General features: G+C 38.8%; 1 protein-coding gene across 3 annotated transcripts in view; it reads left to right on the top strand.

The window, feature by feature from the left end:
- The first annotated feature begins 3664 nt into the window (after positions 1 to 3664).
- Positions 3665 to 22814, top strand: part of sirt5 (sirtuin 5) — a 34477-nt gene continuing 15327 nt past the window's right edge. The window contains exons 1-4 of one of the 3 annotated variants that reach the window (XM_059945570.1): positions 3665 to 3869; positions 4810 to 4992; positions 9552 to 9685; positions 19463 to 19688. In XM_059945570.1, coding sequence (XP_059801553.1) covers positions 3680 to 3869; positions 4810 to 4992; positions 9552 to 9685; positions 19463 to 19688 — 733 coding nt within the window. In that variant the 5' untranslated portion in view covers positions 3665 to 3679. Of the gene's footprint in view, positions 3870 to 3889; positions 4058 to 4809; positions 4993 to 9551; positions 9686 to 19462; positions 19689 to 22814 lie in introns of those variants that run through there. The other 2 variants (XM_059945571.1, XM_059945572.1) reach the window with 2 other exon arrangements.

Genomic DNA, 22814 nt, shown 5'->3' with positions numbered 1-22814 from the left:
CCCCACACCCCCACCCCCACCTTCCACCTCACTTGGTGCCACCAGGTTCAGACATGGCCCAAGTGTGGAATGAGAGACACTGATGCAGGTCGATGGATCACTGACTTTAATGCAAACAGTGTAAAGAGAAAATGAAACAATAGATGCTAGGCTAAACATGGCTGTTGACTAAAACACTCAAATGGAAAATGAAGCCTACACTGCAGCTGAAAAGAACTGCTAAGAATAAAATGACTACCGCTAGTTTTCAGGGTCAGCTGACTCAACAGTCCAGCTTTCTCAGGGAAGGTGGAATTCAGATTGTGAAGCTTAGCTATCTCTATGTCCGAGTCTCGACAAATACTGCGACGGAATGAATGGAGTTAAATACTACCACAATGAAATAATAATTAGCTGACACGTGCATATTCACGAGCGCAATTGCCAAATCTGATGTGCTGCCAAATCCGTGGTCGTGACACTTGGTCTCACTTACCGCTGGCCAGCTTGTACCCCTTCCCCTCCATTCAACTTCTTATTCTGGCTTCTACCCCCTTCCTTTCCAATCCAGACAAAAGATATCAGCTCGAAATGCCTTATTCAAGGTACATTTAATGTCAGAGAAATGGATATAATATACATCCTGAAATGCTTTTTCTTCACAACCATCCACGAAAACAGAGGAGTGCCACAAAGAATAAATGACAGTTAAATGTTAGAACCCCAAAGCCTCCCCAGCTCCCCTCCCTCCCGAGCATAAACGGCAGCAAGCAACAATCCCCCCTCCCCCACTGGCAATAAAAAAGCATCGGCACCCGCCACTGAGCACTCAAGCGTAAGCAAGGCAACAGCAATGTCACAGACTTGCGGTTCTCCAAAGACTACATGTTCACCCAGAATTCGACATACCACAGGCTCTCTCTCCCTAATGAGGGAGAAAGCGGTGTCCCTGTTTCACTGTGAGGGGGAGACATAACAAACAACTCATTGGATTGTAATGTTAAAAGTCCATTGTGTCACTTTTTCCAGTCTCTGCCCAAAGGTCTCAGGTTTCTGGGCACAGCCTTGGATCTTCCACCTCCTGTGACACACCAGTCTTCTTCTTGGACACCGACTTCCCATTCCCCCATCTCCAGAGCCATGAAAACTCAGTCCTCTGAAGGCAAGCGGAGCTCTTAGGCCAAGCCCTTGGTGTGTCTAACAACGGCCAGTTGTGAAACCCCGAGAGCGGGTTCCATTCCCACAAAGAACCATAGTCAGCATGTAACTCCAGGTCAGGGTCTTCAAAAGAATCCTGAAAGGGAGAAATAGAGATATTAAAGGTGGAAATAGAGCTGCTTTCAAAGATGCAAGCAAAGGAGTCGCTGTTAGGCACCTTTAGTCTTCCTAAGATCCTCCATATATGCTGCCTGACATGTTGAGTTCCTCCCATATTTTCTGTGTGTTGCTCAAGATTTCCAGCATCTGCTTAATCTAGTGTTCATAATCTCTCTCAGAGTCAAAGCGATACAGTAAGGTAAAAAAAAAGCATATATAGCAGATGATGCTGCATTGTCTATTTCTCTTGAAGTTGGTCAATGAATATCATACCCACCAGAGCTCTAGGTGGACAGAATCCTTGTTATTTTTTCAGCCATTGCAAGGAGGCAGTAGAAGAGAGATAAGAAAGATCTTGTTATGTTATTAAAGCACCCTGTGCCAGGTGCTCTGTAGTTATTATGGACGGATCTGGCACCTCATTGGAAGCTGCCCACAATCGCTAATCTCTGAGATCTCCTGCCATTTCCTTCATTTCCCAGATATGGATGTTGAGACCGTGAACTTAAGACTGAAATTCCTGTCCCAACTTTTGGAAGTTCAGTAAGGTTAACATCTGCTCACAAGACATCATTGTTTTTCAGTTGACACATTGCCTTTCTAAACTCCTTTTGGTCTTGGATAGTAGTGAGGCTGGACTTGAAATCCAATATAGGATGGAGTCAAGGACATTCATGTCAAGAACAGGGCCAGAGTCAAAAAGTTCTTCAGTCAGGCAATGACCAGCTGTCTAAATCTGTGATATTTCCAGGGTTTTCTCATCTGTAGCATCCAGGATTGGGATGTATATGAACTAACAGCTGGAGTGCGTTGGCTCTGTGTAGTGCAAGCAGCTGGTCATCTACACAGGGAGGTTTGAGGAGACAACATTCTCACTTATTCTTAATAGAAACCCCATCCCATGGCATAATGCTCCCTTCTAATTTGTTCTTCTGAAAATCATTTTGCTCTTTCGCTGGACATCTCCTTCCATGGTGTCTCACACAGGCATACAACATCCCAGGCTATGGCAGCAGAGCTCTGACCGTATAACAACTACAGCACAGAAACAAGCCATCTCAGCCCTTCTAGTCCATGCCGAACGCTTACTCTCACCTAGTCCCACTGACCCTCAGCCCATAACCCTCCATTCCTTTCCTGTCCATATACCTATCCAATTTTACTTTAAATGACAAAACTGAACCTGCCTCTACCATTTCTTCTGGAAGCTCATCGCACACAACTACCACTCTCTGAGTAAAGAAATTCCCCCTCGTGTTACCCTTAAACTTTTGCCCCCTAACTCTCAACTTATGTCCTCTTGTTTGAATCTCCCCTACTCTCAATGGAAAAAGCCTATCCACGTCAACTCTATCTATCCCCGTCAACTCTATCTATCCCCCTCATAATTTTAAATACCTCTATCAAGTCCCCCCTCAACCTCCTAGGTGCCAAAGAATAAAGACCTAACTTGTTCAACCTTTCCCTGTAACTTAGGTGCTGAAACCCAGGTAACATTCTAGTAAATCTCCTCTGTACTGACGATTGGTATTGTCCTTATGTTCCAAATCCCAGACTTCATACTGTGGAGTAGGTTTATTTTAATATGAATTAGCTGTTGCACAACAGCTACCACATAGGTTTGAGAGAGTGGGCAGTTGATCAGTGACAAGGGCCATAGACAACTGGAGAATGGGCTCTGTTGCATCGACATTAACGCATAAAAACAAAACGTCCCTGTATACACATCAGCGTCCAGCACTCGCACGCAATAATGAAGGACTTGATACTCCTATGCCTACAACCTCCTGTTCACACTAACTTCTCGCAATTTCGATCTTTCCCGTCCTTGGACTGTCTCCCCTTTCATAATCCCATTGCGACCACCTCACCCAACAATCCACTTTCTTCCAACACTTAAATTCTCAATCGTTCTTTCTCTGTCCCTTCTCCAAGCAACAAACCACCAGCGCCATTCCAATTGCCGCAATCGAACTGAAAAGGGGTTAGCATGGAACAAAAGACTGCAGTTGTGCTGCAAGTCACGGAATGTGTGCTTTGGAATATGCTGATCTTGGAAATCCCGAGTTATGCAGGAGGAACTCGGCAGGTCAGGGCGTATAGAGCATAAAGAGGCCACGTCTCAGGCCTTCACCGGGACCTTGTAAAGTGCTGGTGTAGAGGGGAATGCATTTGTAATAAGGCTTAGAAACAGAAAATGCCGGCAGAACTCAGCAGGCCAGACGGCATCTATGGGAGGAGGTAGTGACGGCGTTTCGGGCCGAAAACCTTGATCAGGAGGCTTCTAGTCCGTGCAGCAAATACAAGCATCTGCAGAGTCCGCATTTTTCTAGTGTGTGCCTTTGTCCTGGCGTGTATTTATTAGGCTGCAGTGTCTCTCTGCATGACTTTCATGTGTACTCTGTGTGCGAAACACCGGTCAGCACCGCACGGACGTGCCAGGCGCTGCGGCGGGAGGAGTGGACCGCCGGTGCTACAGGGGGCGCTGGCCTTGAGCCGGCACTGGCGCCTGCTCCAGCCGCCGTGCTGGGGTCGGCGGTCACAGCTGCTGTTGTTGCCAGTTCTGAGAGCAGGTAAGCTTGGGGTCAGGTGAACGCGCTCGTCCGTAGCTTTACCTCGGCCGAAGGGCGAACGTTTCGGGTTGCAGGCTGTGGGGCCTCGGGCTCGGCTGCCTATTTTCTCCCGTCCCAGTCTGGAACCTGTGACCGTCAACACGTACGCTGAGGCCTTGAATCCTAGCGTTTTGCCATCGTCCCTTCATGTCAATAACTCGGTGCTGGCCGGATCACTGGGCTGTGGCCATGGCAGTACACCTGCAGCCAGTGGGCTTGATGAAGTCCTTCTCCCGTGAGAAGCCTACGCTGAGATTGCCTTCTATCTGGGAATGCTGCTGACCACCAGTGTGCTGTCCCAGGGTTGAGAAATGATGAACCAGAGGGCATAAGCGGCTTTAAGGCGAGAGGGGAAAAGAGATTTAATAGGAACCTGAGGGAGGGGCAACTCTTCCCACACACACACACACTGGTGTGTGGCAAGGGCAGGTACATGAATAGGAAGGAGGAATATGGGCGAAATATTTTACTTTTCATTTTCTTTAAAGCAACCCCAATTTAACCGTAACCTAATCACGGACAATGTACAATGACCAATTAACCTACCCGCTATGGCTTTGGACAGTGGGAGGAAAGTCACGTATTACACGGGGAGCACGTACAAACTCATTACAGAGGACATACGGGATTGAATTCCGTCACTCTAAACAGTAATTACGTTGTACTAACCACTAGCTTGGCAAATGGGACTGGCTTAGATGGACATCTTGTTTGGACTGAATACGGCATTTACCCGTGCCAACTTCTACTGGATTTGCAGTAAAATGCTTCTGTTATTCGTGATTGTAGTTATCTGGTAAAGCCACACTAATTATACAGACGTTCTACATTAGTCCAGGTATAGAGTGTCTCCTGTTGTGAATTATGACATAATGAAATCTATCTCTGTCATTTTTTTTAGGACAAAGAGGATGTGAAACTTCCTGCATATTAAAAAAACAATTTCTCTTGCAGAACCTGTCAATAATTGCAATGATTCTTCTTCAGTTTACCACCAGGAGGTTTGTTTCACAGGTGTCCCATTGCCTGAAGCAATCTTCCAAGCTGCAGACAATTAAACTTGAAATGATGCGCCCAAGTTCAGGTAGGTACTTTGTAGAAGAAGAAAGTATAATTAAACTGTGAAGCCAATAATAATTCCTGCTTGCAAATTTTTATGTGATGGATGGGGCTCTGGTTGGATAGGGATTGGGTATCAAGTACTAAAATGTTACAACATTATAAATTGATGCTACAATGGTAATTTTAAGTTTTAATCACAGAAGTTAAATGGACTCAACTTCAGACAAATGTACATTTGGGTATAAAGTGATTAAAATGCTGAAGAAATTAAATTGCAGCTGTGTTGTGTCTAATTCAAGTGACTGGGTTAGTGGGGACCAGGATTCAGATAAGAAAGTGTGAACTTGTGTTTCTGGTGATTTGATTGAAATTCTTATCATTGGTACCATTCTTGTAGATCTGATTTAGAAAAGGCTCTGTTTGGTTGGTTGGCATCTATCTGTCTCAAACGACAGTGGGTGATGATGATCATCACAAGCCTGGGCGGAAGGTCTGGAGATCTTGAGACGCCCAGTCGTCAAGATCCCCCTCTCAGCCTCACCAGTGTAGTCCAACCATCAAAGCTAGTTGCAGTTTGTTGGTCAGGAAGTCAAGGATGGGCAGTAACATCTCTGCTACAATTATACCCTCAAGACTACATCGTTGGCCCTCTACTGTATTCCCTATACACTCACAACAGCATAGCCAGATTCTGCTCTAACTCTGTCTACAAGTTTGTAGATGATGTCACGTTAATGGGCTGTGTTTCAGGTGATAATGAGTCAGTGCACAGGAAAAAGGTAGAGCCTAGTGATGTGGTATCATGACAGCAATCTTTCCCTCAATGTTAGCAAAACAAACGAGCCAGTCATTGACTTCAGTGAGAAGGAGCAGTGTACATGTGCTTATTTAAAGCAATGGTGCTAAAGTCAAGAGGATTAACAGCTTCAAGATGCTCGAGGTGAACGTTACTAATAGCTTGTCCTTATTCAACTACATTAATGCCACAGCCAATAAAGCTCAACAGTGCCTCTACTTCCTCAGGCTAAAGAAATTTGGCATGTCCCGTTTGGCCCTCATCAATGCACTGTAGAGAGCATCCTATCCCAATGCAGCATGGCTTGGTTTGGAAACTGCTTTGTCGTTGACTACAGACAACTGCAGAGTTGTTGAGATAGTTCAGTACATCAAACTAATCAACCTTCCTCAAGTGTGAGGTGGTACACTTTGGAAGGACAAACTCCAAGGCAGAGTACAAAGTAAATGGCAGGATACTTGGAAGTGTGGAGGAGCAGAGGGATCTGGGGGTACATGTCCACAGATCCCTGAAAGTTGCCTCACAGGTAGATAGGGTAGTTAAGAAAGCTTATGGAGTGTTAGCTTTCATAAGTCGAGGGATAGAATTTAAGAGTTGTGGGGTAATGATGCAGCTCTATAAAATTCTGGTTAGGCCACACTTGGAGTAATGTGTCCAGTTCTGGTCGCCTCACTATAGGAAGGATGTGGAAGCATTGGAAATGGTACAGAGGAGATTTTACCAGGTTGCAGCCTGGTTTGGAGAGTATGCATTATGATCAGAGATTAAGGGAGCTAGGGCTTTACTCTCTGGAGAGGAGGATGAGAGGAGACCTGATAGAGGTATATAAGATATTAAGAGGAATAGATAGAGTGGACAGCCAGCGTCTCTTCCCCAGGGCACCACTGCTCAATACAAGAGGACATGGCTTTAAGGTAAGGAGTGGAAAGTTCAAGAAGGATATTAGAGGAAGGATTTTTACTCAGAGTGGTTGGTGCGTGGAATGCACTACCTGGGTCACTGGTGGAGGCAGATACGCTAGTGAAATTCAAGAGACTACTAGACAGGTATATGGAGGAATTTAAGGTGGGGGATTATATAGGTTTAAGGGTTGGCACGACATTGTGGGCCGAAGGGCCTGTACCATGCTGTATTGTTCTATGTTCTGTCTATGTTCTTCCCCCACCAAGGACTCTGTCTGCATTTCTTACTGTCTTGATAAAGGAGCCAACGTAATTAATAAACCTACCCACCCTAGGTGTTCTCTCTCCTCTCCCCTCCCATAAGGCAAAAGATGCAAAAGCCTCTTATGTACTGTTAGGATGAAGGACAGTATCTATCCTATTGGTATAAGATCGGTTGGTTACTTGTACAATAAGATGAGCTCTTGACCTCCACCATCTACAAGGTTATAGACCTTGTAGACTTTATTCTCTACCTGCACTGCACTTACTATATAACTGTGTCTGCACTGTTATTGTTTACCTCAATGCACTGTTGTAATGAATTTCTCTGAATGATATACTGCAGTAGATGTGATAATAAAGCCAATCTACCAATTTGGATAGTCAATGTCTTATCAAATCCCATGATTAGACAAGTCTTGATTTAATTTTATTGTGCATCAGTGTTAGAGAAAAGTTCTGAATCTTAAATATGCCATCATTATTCTAATTTCTGAGTAATTTATCTCATAAATATTTAAATTTCAAGCAGACCTTTAAACTTAAGAGCTTACAACCAGTAATAATCGCTGAAGTGTTCCACTCTTCCTGAAATACAATTTTCTGATCTTTCATACATACTTAACCAGCTTTCCTTTAAAAACATCTGTGTGATTGACAACTGCTGCATTCCGTATTCTGAGAAAATAGCTTTTTCCTAAATTCCTTATTCAAATTATTCCTTGCAGAAATTTTGGCACTAAAATAGTTGGTGTAGTGGACAATGAGGGTGATGTAAAAAATTGCAGGGGCTGGGGTTCTTGATCAGCTGAACACGTGAAATGGAATTTTATTTGGATAAGTGCAAGGTGTTTCGTTTTGAAAAGGCAAATCCAGGGTGGGACTTTCACAGCGAATGCAGAGGACTAAGGTGTGTTGTAGAACAGAAAGGCCTTGAAGTACAAGTGCACAGTTCATGAATGTGGAGTCAAAGTTAGACCAGGTGTTGAAGAAGGCCTTTCACACACGCACTGGTCTCCATAAGTCAGGGTATTGAGTATAAAAGTTGGGAGGTACAGTTGCATACGACGCTGATCACGGGCTACTGTATTCAGTTTTGATTACCCTGCTAGATGTTGTTAAATAGGCAAGAGAGCAGAAAAGATTTACAGGATGGTTGAATGGTTCAATTTAATGTCGGAATTTATTACAGTATACCTGACATCCTTTCTCTTAGCAGACATCCACAAAACAGAGAGGAAAAAGACAAAGAGTGAATGACAGGAAAAGTGTTAGAACCCCAAAGCCTCCCCACCCCCCACCCCGGCAGCAGCAAGTCATCAACCCTCCCCCTCCCCCACTTGTTCCAGCAAAAAGTATCAGCTGCCCCACCACCCACCATGCAAACGATAGCAAGCCCCCAGAGACCATGATCTAGAGACCATCCAAAACAACTGCCCTCTCTCTCTCTCTAATGAGGGAGAGAGAGATATTGCTCCTGCCACAGTGAGAGGGGAGGCCAACAGCTTGCTATTTCATTTTGTTGCTTGCTCAAGTTTCCCTGACTTAAGAATCAGCAAGCTGTCTCTCACCTTTGAGAGAGAGATCGCTTGAGTGCAAAGACCGTCTCAGTGTTTAGATCTCTCGTGACGCTTCAGTTGTCGACATCATTGGCGAGGAATTGGGTCAGCCTCAGGGCAAATATTCCAAGTTGCTTCAATATCCCGAAGCTCCAGGCCACTCTGTGAATTCCAAGAGCGAGAACCCGCTCTTCTAAGTGTTAAGAACTTAGCCTGAGTGCAGTGGATTGAAAAAGATTCGAAGGTCATAGGCCAAACATGGTCAAATGGGACTACCTTGGATGGGCCACTTTGTTGTGTGGACTTGTTGGGCTGAAGGTTTGTTTCCATAATGTTTAACTCTGGCTATTGGTATTTCTGATAATTATGACCAGTTTAAACACTTCTCTTCCCTTTGAAATGAAATTATTGCTCTCCCAATCCATTCAACTTTTCTTAGTAATTGTATTCCCTAAAGTTCAGTTCTTTTTTGTTTCCCCTCAAGTCATTTCAGTTGAAGGATTGTAAGTCTGCTGTTTCCAAACATGAGTAATAATGTTCCGAAAAATATATAGATTTTCTTTTAATATTTTGGAGTAACAGTCACAATCGCTCCAAGCTATGGTCTGTATCGAGGTCGTAGCTCAGACTGAGTTATGTGGTGATTATTGCACGTCCTTAGTTTCCTTTGGTTTGTTCACACAAATGTTGCATTTCACTGTAGGTTTTGATGTACATGTGATTAATAAATGAATCTGAAATTGAATTTTTGATGTCTTGAAGAGATTCAAGAGATTGTGAGCCAATGAGTCTAATCCATTTGACTGGGTACTCCATAAACATAAAGTGACAATTATAAGGAAGTCTTTTGCTGTTAGATTTACATCTTTTCCAACTGCTATTGATAACCTCTGCCACTGAAAACATGTCAGCAGCTTAGTCTAAAAACATTTAGAAAGCAAACCTAGATCTCAATATTTAATCTACAGCATTTGATCAATGCAGATTTGTGAAATTAACTGTAATATTTTTGTTGGATAGTAATCAAAGTGTATTGAGGGTTTTTGTTTCTGGTTTGTTTTAGATTTGGCTGAATTTCGGGAAATCTTTGCAAAAGCCAAGCATATAACAATAATTACAGGTGCAGGAGCTAGTGCTGAGAGTGGAGTCCCTACCTTCCGTGGAGCAGGTGGTTTCTGGAGAAAATGGCAAGCCCAGGTATGCAAATATCATGCAAGAGACTTCTATAATTTTGAGTATATTGTAGGTTAACAAACTCTAATCTTTAAAACCTGTTGATAGAAAGCCTACAGCACAGTACAAGCCCTTCGGCCCCAACGCTATGCTGAACGTCCTTACCTTAGAACTACCTAGGCTTAGCCATAGTTCTCTATTTTTCTAAGCTCCATGTATCCATCCAGGAGACTCTTAAAGACCCTATCGTTTCCATCTCCACCACTGCTGCCGGCAGCCCATTCTACGCACTCACCACTCTCTACATTTTTCTCTCCTCTGTACCTACTTCCAAGCACCTTAAAACTATGCCCTCTTGTGTTAGCCATTTCAGCCCTGGGGAAAAAGCCTCTGACTATCCACATGATCAATGCCTCTCATTATCTTGTACACCTCTATCAGGTGACATTTCATCTTCCATCACTCCAAGGAGAAAAAGCCAAATTCACTCAACCTATAAGGCATGCTCCCCAATCCAGGCAACATCCTCGTAAATCTCTTCTGCACCCTTTCAATGGTTTTTACGTCCTTGCTGTAGTGAGGTGATCAGAACTGAGCACAGTACGCCCAAGTGGGATCTGACCAGGGTCCTATATAGCTGCAACATTACCTCTTAGCTCTTAAACTCAATCCCACAATTGATGTAGGCCAATGCTCCGTATGCTTTCTTAACCACAGAGTTAACCTGCGCAGTAGCTTTGAGTGATGGACTCGGACCCCTAGATCCCTCTGGTCTTCTACACTGCCAAGAGTCTTGCCATTAATGCTTTCTTTTCTTTTTAAATCTTTTTATTAATTTTAAACAAACATAAATGAAACATGAATACAGTGAGTTTGAAAGTACATAATTAATAGGTTAAGTATACATTCATATAGATGATAATCCATATATAAAAACCTCCCAAACTCATAGTAATTACGAAAAAAGGGAGTAAATAAGAAGGAAAAAAACCCCCCCAAAAAAAAACACCTAACCAACATGGGCCATTGCATTATGTCAAATATACACAGTAGCGTCAATAATTCCGCACCTCCATCCAAATAATTAAGGATAATAGAAGCAGGGTTTAGGAAAAGTCAGTTTAACTGATATGAAAATGTTGGATAAATGGTTTCCAAGTTTCTTCAAATTTAACTGAAGAATCAAAGACAATATTTCTAATTTTTTTTAAGCTCAAACGAGATAGTTTGAGAAAACCACTGAAATATAGTTGGAGGATTAATTTCTTTCCAGTTCAATAGGATAGCTCTTCTAGCCATTAATGTAACAAATGCAATCATCCGTCGAGCTGAGGGGGATAAACAAATATTATCCACCATTGGTAAACCAAAAATTGCAGTAATAGGATGTAGTTGCAATTTGACATTCAGAACTGTTGAAATTGTACCGAAAATATCTTTCCAATAATTTTGCAAACAAGGGCAAGACCAAAACATGTGGGTCAATGAAGCTACTTCAGAATGACATCTGTCACAGGTTGGATTAACATGAGAGTAAAATCGAGCAAGTTTATCCTTGGACATATGAGCCCTATGTACAACCTTAAATTGTATTAGGGCATGTTTAGCACAAATAGAAGAGGAATTGACTAACTGTTAAATTTTCTCCCACTGCTCATTGGGTATAAGACAATGAAGTTACTTTTCCCATTCCTTCTTAATTTTTTCTGATACTTCTGGCTGTATTTTCATGATCATATTATAAATGGTGGCTACTAAACCCTTCTGGTAAGGATTCAGAGCTAAGAATTTTTTCTGTAATGTCCATTGGACATAACTTCGGAAAAGACTGTAACATATTATTCAAGAAATTTCTAACTTGCAAATATCTAAAAAAATAAGTTTTAGGTAAATAATATTTATTAGATAGCTGTTCAAAGGACATAAAACTATTATCTAAAAATAGATCACGAAAACATGTTATACCTTTTGTTTTCCATAATACAAAGGCTTGATCCATAAAAGAGGGTCGAAAAAAAAGTTAGATATAATGGGGCTTGATAAGATAAACTTATCCAAGCCAAAAAATTTACAAAATTGAAACCATATTCGCATTGTATGGGATTAGTTGTTTGATTATTCAATTTAGATAAAGAAAAAGGAAGTGAAGATCCTAAAATTGAAAACAATGAAAAGTCTTGTACAGATTTACATTCCAAATTTACTCATTCTGGGCAGGATGCTATAATCAATTCTTGTGTCCAGAATATTAAATATCAAATATTGACTGCCCAATAGTAAAATCTCAGGTTTGGCAAAGCCAAACCACCCTCCTTCTTAGGCATCTGTAAATATTTTTTACTTCGTCTAAGATTTTTATTCTGCCGCAGATATGAAGATATTTTAGAGTCAATAATATCAAAAAAAAGATTTAGGAATAAAAATTGGTAATGCTTGGAATAAATATAAAATTTTGGGTAACACTATCATCTTAATAGCATTAATTCAACCAACCAATGACAAAGATAATGGGGACCACCTGGTAACAAGTTGCTTAATTTGGTCAATTAAAGGTAAAAAATTAACTTTAAATAAACCCTTGTTTCTTGGTAATTTTAATACCGAAATAAGTAAAGTGATCTGTGACAACTTTAAATGGTAAGTGTTTATAAATTGGAACTTGCATATTTAATGGAAATAATTCACTCTTATTAAAATTCAGTTCATAACCAGAAAAGCTACTAAACTGAGCAAGCAAGGACGAGATAGCAGGAATAGATCTCTCAGGGTCAGATATGTATAGTAACAAATCATCAGCATATATGATAACTTGTAAGTCCATTCCCCAAGGGTAATACCCAAAATATTAGGTGATTCACGAATGGCAATAGCTAAAGGTTCCAAAACAATGTCAAATGTTAAGGACTTAAAGGACAGCCTTGCCTCGTACCACGGAATAACTGAAAAAAAGGAGATCTTTGATTATTGGTGAAAACTGAAGCCAAAGGTTTATAATATATTAACTTAATCCATGATATAAATTTCGAACTAAAATTAAAATGCTACAACATATTAAATAAATACGGCCATTCAACTCTATCAAGTGCTTTTTTAGCATCTGAAGAAATGACACATTCTGGTATTTTGGATGAAGGAATATAAATATTAATCAATTTTCTGATGTTAAAAGATGAATAACGATTATTAATAAATCCAGTCTGATCTTCAGAGATAATTCAAGGTAATATATTTTCTAATCTAGTGGCCAAAATTTTACTAAAAACCTTAAAGTCCATATTCAGCAAAGATATAGGCCGATAGGATGCACATTCAGTGGCTTGATCCATTGATTCAGTGGGGTCTTTATCTTTTTTAAGAATTAGAGAAATAGAGGCATCATAAAAAGATTGTGGCAATTTACCTACAGTTAACACATCTTTAAAAAGTTTACAAAGCCAAGGAGAGAGTATAGAGGAAAAGGATTTTAAAAATTCTGCAGTATAACCATCCGGACCGGGGGCTTTACCTGAATTCATTAAAAAAAATAGCCTCTTTTATTTTGGTTTCCGTAATAGGTGCGTCTAGAAGTACACTATATTCTGTTGTTAATTTCGAGATATTCAATTTTCTTAAAAATTCATCCATTATAGAAGAATCCTCAACAAATTCTGATTGATATAAAGAATTATAAAAATTTTGAAAGGCTTTATTTATCTCTTTATGATCAATCTCGTTTACGAATCTTAGTAATTTGTCGTTTAACCGAAGCAATTTTCAATTGATTGGCTAATAATTTGCAAGATTTATCTCTATGTACATAAAACTGGGTTCTAGATTTAATTAACTGATTTTCAATCAAAGACGATAATAACAGAAATTCAACTCTTTCTTTATAAAGTTCTTTGCTAGGGGTCACTGAATAAATGTTATCAATTGCTTTAATTTTATCAACCAATATTAATATTTCCAAATTAGTTTGTTTCTTAACTCCAGCAGAGTATGAAATAATCTGTCCACGAATAAATGCTTTAAAGGTGTCCCATAATGTTCCACTAGAGATCTCTTCTGTAAAATTTGTTGAGAAAAACAGATCAATTTGTTGTTTAATAAAATTAAGAAAGTCTGGGTCCTGCAATAAAATAGAGTTGAACCTCCAAGATTTAGCATTAGAAGATGAATCCATTGTCTTAATAGATAGCTTCAAAGGTGCATGATCAGAAATGGTAATAGAATCATATTTACAATCAATAACATCTGTAAGTAAATGATGATCAATAAAGAAGTAGTCAATTCTTGAATAATTATGATAAACATGGGAAAAGTATGAAAAATCTTTGTCATTGGGGTGTAAAAAACGCCAAATTTCGGAGATTCCAGAATCAACCATAAAGGAATTAATAAGAGAGGCCGATTTATTCGGAAGAGCTTGGGTGGGCTTAGATCTATCCATCGAAGGGTTTAAGCAACAGTTAAAATCCCCACCCATTATCAGTATGTACTGATTCAAATTAGGAAAGGATGTAAATAAACACAAAAAATTCAGGACAATCAGTATCTGGAGCATAAACATTAACTAAAACAACTTTTTGATTTAAAAAGTGAACCAGTAATAAGCAAAAATCTACCTTGTGGGTCCGAAATTGTTTCGTAGTGTATAAAAGAGGTTGAAGAATCTATAAAATTGGAAACGCCTCTTACTTTGGCTTGGGAATTTGAGTGATACTGTTGACCTTTCCAAAACCTAAAAAAATGTTGACTATCTACCGTCCTCACATGAGTCTCTTGTACAAAGATAATATTAGCATTCATTCTGTGGAATACTTTGAATACTTTTTTCCGTTTGATCGGATTATTTAAACCATCAGTATTCCAAGAAACAAAATTAATTATCTTATCCATATTACCAATATTTATTACAATTAACATATAAGGTTAAACAAAAGATGACCTCATGAATCCGGAAAAGGGAAGTAAGTTCAAGGAGGAACCAGAAGTCATGACACTATAATCATTTTTGTAGTTTCGAGTCAGCCCATGAAGTAAAACTAAGCATGAAGCAAGCAAAAAGAAAAGTCCCCCTCCCTCCACCCTCAAAACCCCAGGAAAAAAGCCAAAAAGAGGCAAGCAGGCAATCTAAAACTAATTTTACCCCCATGTCTCAAGATGGCAACTCAAACAAAAAAGTAAAAAAAAGATACAAACCACCCATATTTTAAGAAAGGGTTAATATAACAAAGATTAAACTATAAAATTAGCGTTATATATATAAAACAAAAGGATTAAAAGAAAAAAAAACTAAAACATTAAAACCCATAAATGGATAATATTGTATTACTATTTTAAAAGAAAGTCCTTAAACTTATTCAGACACATCCAAACGGATGTGACGTATCCAAGCACTAAGGTCTTTTGGGGAAAAGAAACAACATCTTAGCAAAGTTAAGCGTTAAAAATATTTTTTAAATGTATATGAACTTAAAAGAAGAACCTAATGAGTTACTTTCAAAACTAACAAAATAATAATATAAAAAGAACAAACTCAGGTTAAACCAAAAAAAAACGGACCTTTACCATGTGTAAGAAATACACTATTAGCCATCACACAAAAATCATCAAATTATAAAAGATCCAAATCTATAGGCTAATTGTTAGCATGAAGAAAAGAAAAGAAAATTTAATACAAATAGTAAAGTTACAATACATTAGTCAGCTCGTAGTAAAAAAAAAGTACTATTCTTCAAGGAATCTTTAAGCATCTGCTGGAGATTTGAACAGCCGATAAGTCCCATCTTGGAGAGTAACTCTCAATTGTGCTGGAAATAACAGCGCTTGTTTGTAGCCTTTCTGATGAATTTCTGACATAACCGATTTAAAAGCCATTCTTGCCCTTATAACTTCGGGACTATAGTCTTCCAGAATACGAAATTTAAAATTTTTAAAGCTGATCATACCCTTTTTCCAGGCAGCCTGAATCAAATGTTTTTTGGTATGAGGATAATAAATCTGGAGGATCACTGGTCGTGGTTTTGTACCTGAAGCTGGTTGAAATGAGAAATGCAATGTGCACAGTCGATTATTGGAGGGGTATCCAGTACTTCTGAGCCGAAGATGTCCATTAAAAATTTAGAGAAAAATACAGTCAAATCACCGTTCTCAAAATTTCCTGGAAGCCCAATTATCTCGAGATTTTGTCTTCGAGACCAATTTTCAAGATCAGTGATTTTAGATTTATAACGATCCAGCAGTTGAGAAGTCGAAGCTTGCTGTTGTTGCAGAGTTTCAATTTTGCGATCTCTCTGGCGAGCGGCATCTTCAAGAACTAAAATTCTTGCTGCTTGTTGTTGTAAATCCAGTGCAAGTGATTGAAGTTTTTCATTGACTGTCTTTAAAATTTCATCGAGTGCAGAAAGCTCTGGGGTTAATTTATTCTCCAGCTTTTTCAAGTCTCTCGTCCATAAGTTTTGCCATTGCTTCCAAAGTTAATGGTTCTTTCGTCTGTTTCGATTCCTTAGGTTCTCGTGGTTTAGACATTTTAACGAGTTGAAGATGATTCAAACAGTTGAAAAAGATTTCATAAGTATCCTTTAGAATAAGTATAAACAGGTCAATTAGCGGGTGTTTGTAGGTAGAAAAAAGTAAAAGAATTGGAGCGAAGCCTAAAACAGTCACTCCATAAGTGCCATCTTGCGACCCTCCCTAATCCTTTCTTATTCCAATGTTTTTATTAAATTTCATATACACAAATACAGAATTCATACGGATGCTTATTATAAATCAAAATAAGATAGCACAAAATGCACTGATAAATCATAAATCACACTGATACAATCACGGTATCCCATATTCATGATCAATCAAGTAAAATAAATAGAATTATGAAATACAATAATATGGTTAATTATATTATGTTAAAAAAAATTTACACCCACTACCAAGACAAAGCTGGTTGGTAAAAAAAAGGGAAAAAAAGAGTACTTTACCATATAGTGTTTTATAATAATAGCCCAGATCTATATTTTCATAACAATAACAATTCAAAGATTTTTAATATAGTTCAGAAAGGGTCCCCATTGCCATTAATGCTATATTCTGCAATCATATTTGACCTATCAAAATGATATGCACATAGAAAGTTCATTATAATGTATTTGGAAATCTGTGCTCTGCATGCACATTTTAACAACACATACAAATTCTTTCTTGTGTGCAGAGATTATCAACCCAGATCTGGAAGGCTGAGGCCAGCTAATGAAACCTAAATTTTATTTCTTTTTAATCAAAAGTTAGGTAATAAACTGCTTGTATGTTTTAATGCCAGCAATCCTTTCGGGGGGTGAGGGGGTATTGGAAGTAAAAAGGTGCTGTTTTAAAACATAGAAATGTATATCAGTTCTGCAGGTTGTTTTCCATTTTATTTCCTAATCCGTTGCAGGGCTAGATGTTGTGCTAAAATAATACATTATTTACTTTGTTGTTGAGTGATACTATATATGTTCCATTTCATTTAAAACTGGTTGTGCATGACTATAAGATGGTGATTTGCTTTTGGACACTCATTTTACTTATCTCATTCAATTCAATTCCAGTCAGGAATGACAAAATGTGGGTTGAATTTCAATTTGATAAAGTGTTGCCAGCAAAAGATCGCATGTATAAAATGGGACCACGTTCTAACACCTTCCCAATATTAATGCAATATTTGTTCTTGCCTCAATTTTATTTTTTCATGTCAAGTTTAGAGTTAGACATTTCTCTTTAATTATTGAGTTTTTATAATGATAGCTGATTTGGCCTATACAATTTAAAGTGTTGGGGAAGAAGTTTATCTAAATCTGTTATCATGTTGTGCACTTGCATTTTGTTTCTGAAAATCAACGCCTTTGAAGTACCTGGAAATCAATTTCTGAAGTAGATACTGAGTGGCACAGTAGCACAGTGGTTAGCATGAACTTTACAGTACAGGCGATGGGGGTTCAATTCCCACCACTGCCTGTAAGAAGTTTGTACATTCTCCCCATGATTTCATGGGTTTCCTCCAGGTGCTCCGGTTTCCTCCCACAGTCCAAAAACGTAGCAGTTGGTAGGTTAGTTGGCTTTTGTAAATTATGACTAGGCTAGTATTAAGTTGGGGGATCGCTGGGCAGCTTGGCCCAAAGGGCCAATTCCACGCTATATCTCAAGGAATAGCTTCAGTACTATATTGAACCTATATACATTTTCTATTGTATAGGGTATTTAGTGTAGGTGACATAGGACAAGTTACCAATTCATTGTATTTGTAAATTTTTGGTGTACTTTCTAAATCTGGGTCTGATTGTTTCTGTAACACATGTATAGTGTTCTCCACCTAGTGATGTTTCACAAATTCTGAGCTATTAATAATTAGATTCAGAATGTACATGTGCCTAAATTTTGCAATAAATTGTGAGTTATCCAAGTAGGCTTTTGGATTAATTCACATTGAGACAGAGCTCTAACAGAGGCTCTGAAAGAATTGGAAGGTATACCATTACAGAGAGAAGATTATTTTATTTTGTTCTTAGAGGGGGGAAAACTGTAACCCTCATTCACTAGTACCAACAATACCATTTTGTTTAGCATTTAAAAAGTGCTCGTGTGCCCACACACACATACACACCCCACCCCCCAATAAAAGTTTAAACTGCAGCCCTTTTACTGTGAGCACAATGTACTTCAGTTACCCAATTTACTTCAAGCTGAAACATTAACTTTCTCTGTCCACAGATGCTACCTGACCTGCTGAGTATTTCCAACATTTTGTTTTAATTTATAATTTGACATGCTTTTATGGCCATTGCTCAAAAAAACATGTGATTAGCTTTCAACTTGGTTGTCTTGGTTACAATGCATTAAAGCCTATCCATTGTAAAGTCAATTCAATGCTTTGTGTCTCATTGTATCAATCAAGGCAGCAAACCACTAAATTCCTTGCACATTTGAAAACGCATAGAGGTTGAAAATTGCATTGAACTGCCTGTTACATATTGCTAGCGTGTACACTGTTTGCTTTCATACTCTGTGGCGCATACCATTGGAATGTCAGCCATGGCTCATTTGATTTTTTTTCTTCCCCTTGCTGCTTGAATCAGAACTTGGGTAGTTCAGAACCAACCCATAGACAAGCGAGAACCTAGACTTACACTCTAGTATAATGCAGAGGGTTGCTTCATCTTGAAAGGTTCTGTCTTTTGGGATTAAATGATTTCTGAGTGGACATTGAACCCTACCTCACTTCTATTTTTTGCACTACTTACTTAATTTAACTTCTTCATATAAAATACACATATTTTTCTCTATTATTGCATATTGCTCTATTATTACATGCTGCTGCTGCAAAGACAACAAATCTCATGACATTTCCCAGTGATAAATCAGTATCTGTATCAACTGGACTTTATTAATACAAGGATTCTCAGGGAATTACCCTGGGTTTTCATTTATCCTTTATCCTTTCATTCGGTTATCATTTCTAAAACAATACTATATTGTAAAGTAAAACAATGACTGGACATAAAGTACTTCAGTGACTGTAAAGTGCTTGAGGTGTTCTGAAAGACACTTTCCATCAGTGTTTAAATTTTTGGTGTAGACTTGTTAGCATATTTCTACAAACTGTTCCAATAATTACGCATGTATGTTAAACCAATTTTGAAATACAAATGTAGAATTTATTTACTGAGGGCGATTTCATTTACCATTAAGACAACTACTGAATGTTGTTGTTTCCAAATTTCCGGGCCATAAATTCAAACAGTACAAATTAAGTCTCAATTTTGCATGTGCACTTGTTTCCATTAACAGGATTTGGCTACCCCAGAAGCATTTTCACGAAATCCTTCTCGAGTATGGGAATTTTATCACTACCGTCGTGAACTGATGTTGAGCAAAAATCCAAATTCTGCGCACATTGCTATTGCTGAATGTGAAGCTAGACTGAGCAAGCAAGGCCGAAAAGTTGTAGTTATCACACAGAACATTGATGAGCTTCACAAAAGAGCAGGATCCAAAAATATTTATGAAATTCATGGTATGTACTCTCTTTGTACTTTTGAAAGCCATGATTATAGAAATTACAATTTGTCTCAGTTCTTAATTCTGTTTTTAGAGAGTAATAGGGAGATTAAATGCTTTAATAATGATGTTAATGACCCTGATGATAGACTGATATTTCAAGGCAGTTGCATAATTGTCCAAGACAGTTTCCTCATGCAATATATGGAGGAATCTACTCCGGAAGGAGCAATACTGGACCTTAGAGAATGAGGAGAGCCATTAACTGAAGTAGCTGTTGGGGTCTAGTGGCTGCAATTCTGTTAATTTTAGAATAGTCCGTAGGTTAAAGGCCTGAACTGGAGCAGGGCCAACCTTGAGGGCATTAAAGAGGATCTAGCTGGTGTTGAGTATTTAAAGGCAAAGCAACAGTTGACATGTGGGTCTTTTAAAAGAGGTAGCATGTACCTGTTGGGGTAAAGGGTAGATATACCAAGTTCAGGGAACCTTGGCTGATGAGTGACATCGAGACTCTAGTAAGAAAAAATACAGGAATGTAGATTGCATTTGGACAACTAGGTACAAATTAACCTCTATCAAATATATAAAGTCTATGAGTAGGTTTAAGAAGGAATTCAGAAGGGCAAAAAGTGGATTAGAGATGGATTTGGTCGGCAGGTTGAAGGTAATCCCAAGAGGTTCTTTGGTTATATTAACAGTAAAAGGGTTACTTGAGGAGAGACTAGGTTCTGTTAAAAACCATCAAGGCGCCATTGTAACACAACAAAGCGATGTGTGGTGCCACAGGAGATGACTTGGACAAGTGTGAGGTGCATTTTGAATAGTCAGATGAGGATAGGATGTTGCAGTGAATGGGGGGATGCTGATGAGTGTTTTGGAACAGAGGTTGCTGGAAATAAATGTGCACAATTCACTGAAAATAACAAGTACCCAGGTGTTTAACATGCTGGCCTTCATTGTCAACACATCAAGTTTAGGAATAGGGATTATTATGTTGCAGTTACACAAGACATTGGTAGGGTCACACTTGTGTACAGTTTTTTCCCCTGTTATAGGAAAGACATTGTGAAGCTGGCAGGAGTGCAGAAGAAATTTACGAGGAAGTTGACTGGACTAGAGGGCCTGAGTCAGGGAGAGATTGGCCACTGGATCTTTTTTCTCTGGAACACAAGAGAATGAAAGGTGACCTCAGAAGTTTACAAAATCAAGAGGGGTCCAGATAATCATGGTCTTTTCATCAGGGTTTGGGAGTCCAAAACTTGAGGGTGCTGATACAAGAGAAGAGAGGAGAGATTTAATAGAAACCTGAGAAGTAACTCCTCTAAATAGGGGGCAGTGTGTACTTGGACTGAGCTATCAGAGGAAGTGGTCAAGACATACAATTGCAATATTTGGATAGGTACAATAGAGAAGAGGGTCTTGGAGAGTTTTGAGCTGAACATGGGCAAGTGGAACTAGTAGGGAGGATGCTATGGTCAGCATGGAGCAGTTGGGCTGAAGGGCCTTTTTCCATGCTATATTGCTCTATGTTAGAGCTTCCTACTAATGTTATAATTACAAATTAAAAGTATGAGCTTTCATTTTTTTCCTGTTGCTCTTTTGCTGCTTTCCTCCCTTTATTAGTTCCCTCCTCACAGACAACAGCACAGATGAAGACCATAATGTAAATATATAATAAAAAGCGAGAAATATTTTAATTGAAAAGGTGTATAACCATGACTCAGTTTTATTACATTATATAATGCATCAAGAAATGATTGAAAATACAGAATTCCTGCCCTTACTGGTGCAGATCACAATTGCTTACCAATTTGCACTCTGCAAAAATACTGTTGGATCTTTCCCATCAGCATCAAAATTGCTCAACTTTGATCATAAGTACAAATGTCTCACTGCAGACATGTAAAATGGATATTTTTTGTTTGTAAGATGAAAATAAAAAGAAAAATTACAGATGCTGGCTGCCTGAAATAGAAACACCATGTTAGAAATGCTCATCATGTCAGTCAGCAATGTTGCCTCTGTTTTTCTTTCCATGACTACCTCTGTAGAGAGTGGAGTAGAGTTAACATTTCAGGTTGAAAACCTTTCATCAGAACTGTGAAATAGTAAGGACTGGTTAGTTTTAATTTGCAGAGAAGGCGAAGGAAGGGACAGATAGGACAAAAAGAATTTCTGTGACAGGCTGAGGCAGTGGATAGCATGAGGATCAGAGGTAGTAGTCCTCTCGTTGGCAGATTAATGGAGAGATAACACAAACAAAGCACAGAGTGTTATGAAATAAAGGGCTGGGGGCATATCCAGCAAATCAGGCTACACTAATGGAAAGAGAAAATGTGAGTCAATATCATGGTTGACTTGCACAAGGAATGGGCTATCAGTCTGATACAGAGAAAGAAAGTAAATTTCTTGAAGTTCTAGAATTTTACATCTAGTCTGGAAGGTTGTTGTGTAATCTTGCATTGACCATTGTTGCAATTGGAGGCACAATATATGCCATATTGATAGGAATTTCAGGGAGACTTCACCAACAAGTCCCTGCATCACCTGATAACTGAACATTCAATTCTATTATAAAAGGGAAATTGATGTGGAAACTTTAGGGGATGCTGCCCTAAAAACACAACTAAAAAAAACTTAGTATCAGGATGTGCTTCTGTGTAAGTATATGTGATTTACTCAATTGATCTGTAGATTCTTCTATCTACTTTCACCTTGCATGTGTATTCCATCTTCATAAATGTTTGATGGAACCACCCTCAATTTATCAGGTCTGCTGTAGACAGTCCAAAGAATATATTCATGGATTGTAATTTGCTGTGTGACAGGTCAGACAAAGAGCATTAACCTTCCCGGGAAATTTGACTGTATATCCCATACACAAAGGTTGGTTACAATTTGTCATCCAGTTAATATAAACCTGAGTTGACAAAGTAATAGTAATATAAAACTACAACCTCACCCTGTAAATTGTTGTTGCCTCTTAGTTCAGCAGATGTGCTGGCATTTCAGTTGATGAGTATTGATACATCTGTCCTCTTGGTCTTGAGGATAGTAAGTGCCTTTTTATTAAGGGAATGCTGACTTTAAAAAAAATTCTGTTAATAAATAGAAAACTTAATTCAGACCATTATTCAATGAA

This window comes from Hypanus sabinus, chromosome 20 (assembly GCF_030144855.1).
Source record: "Hypanus sabinus isolate sHypSab1 chromosome 20, sHypSab1.hap1, whole genome shotgun sequence".
NCBI classification, from domain to species: domain Eukaryota; kingdom Metazoa; phylum Chordata; class Chondrichthyes; order Myliobatiformes; family Dasyatidae; genus Hypanus; species Hypanus sabinus.
Note: the sequence above shows the minus strand (reverse complement) of the source record. Positions and strands in the feature narration are given on the sequence as shown.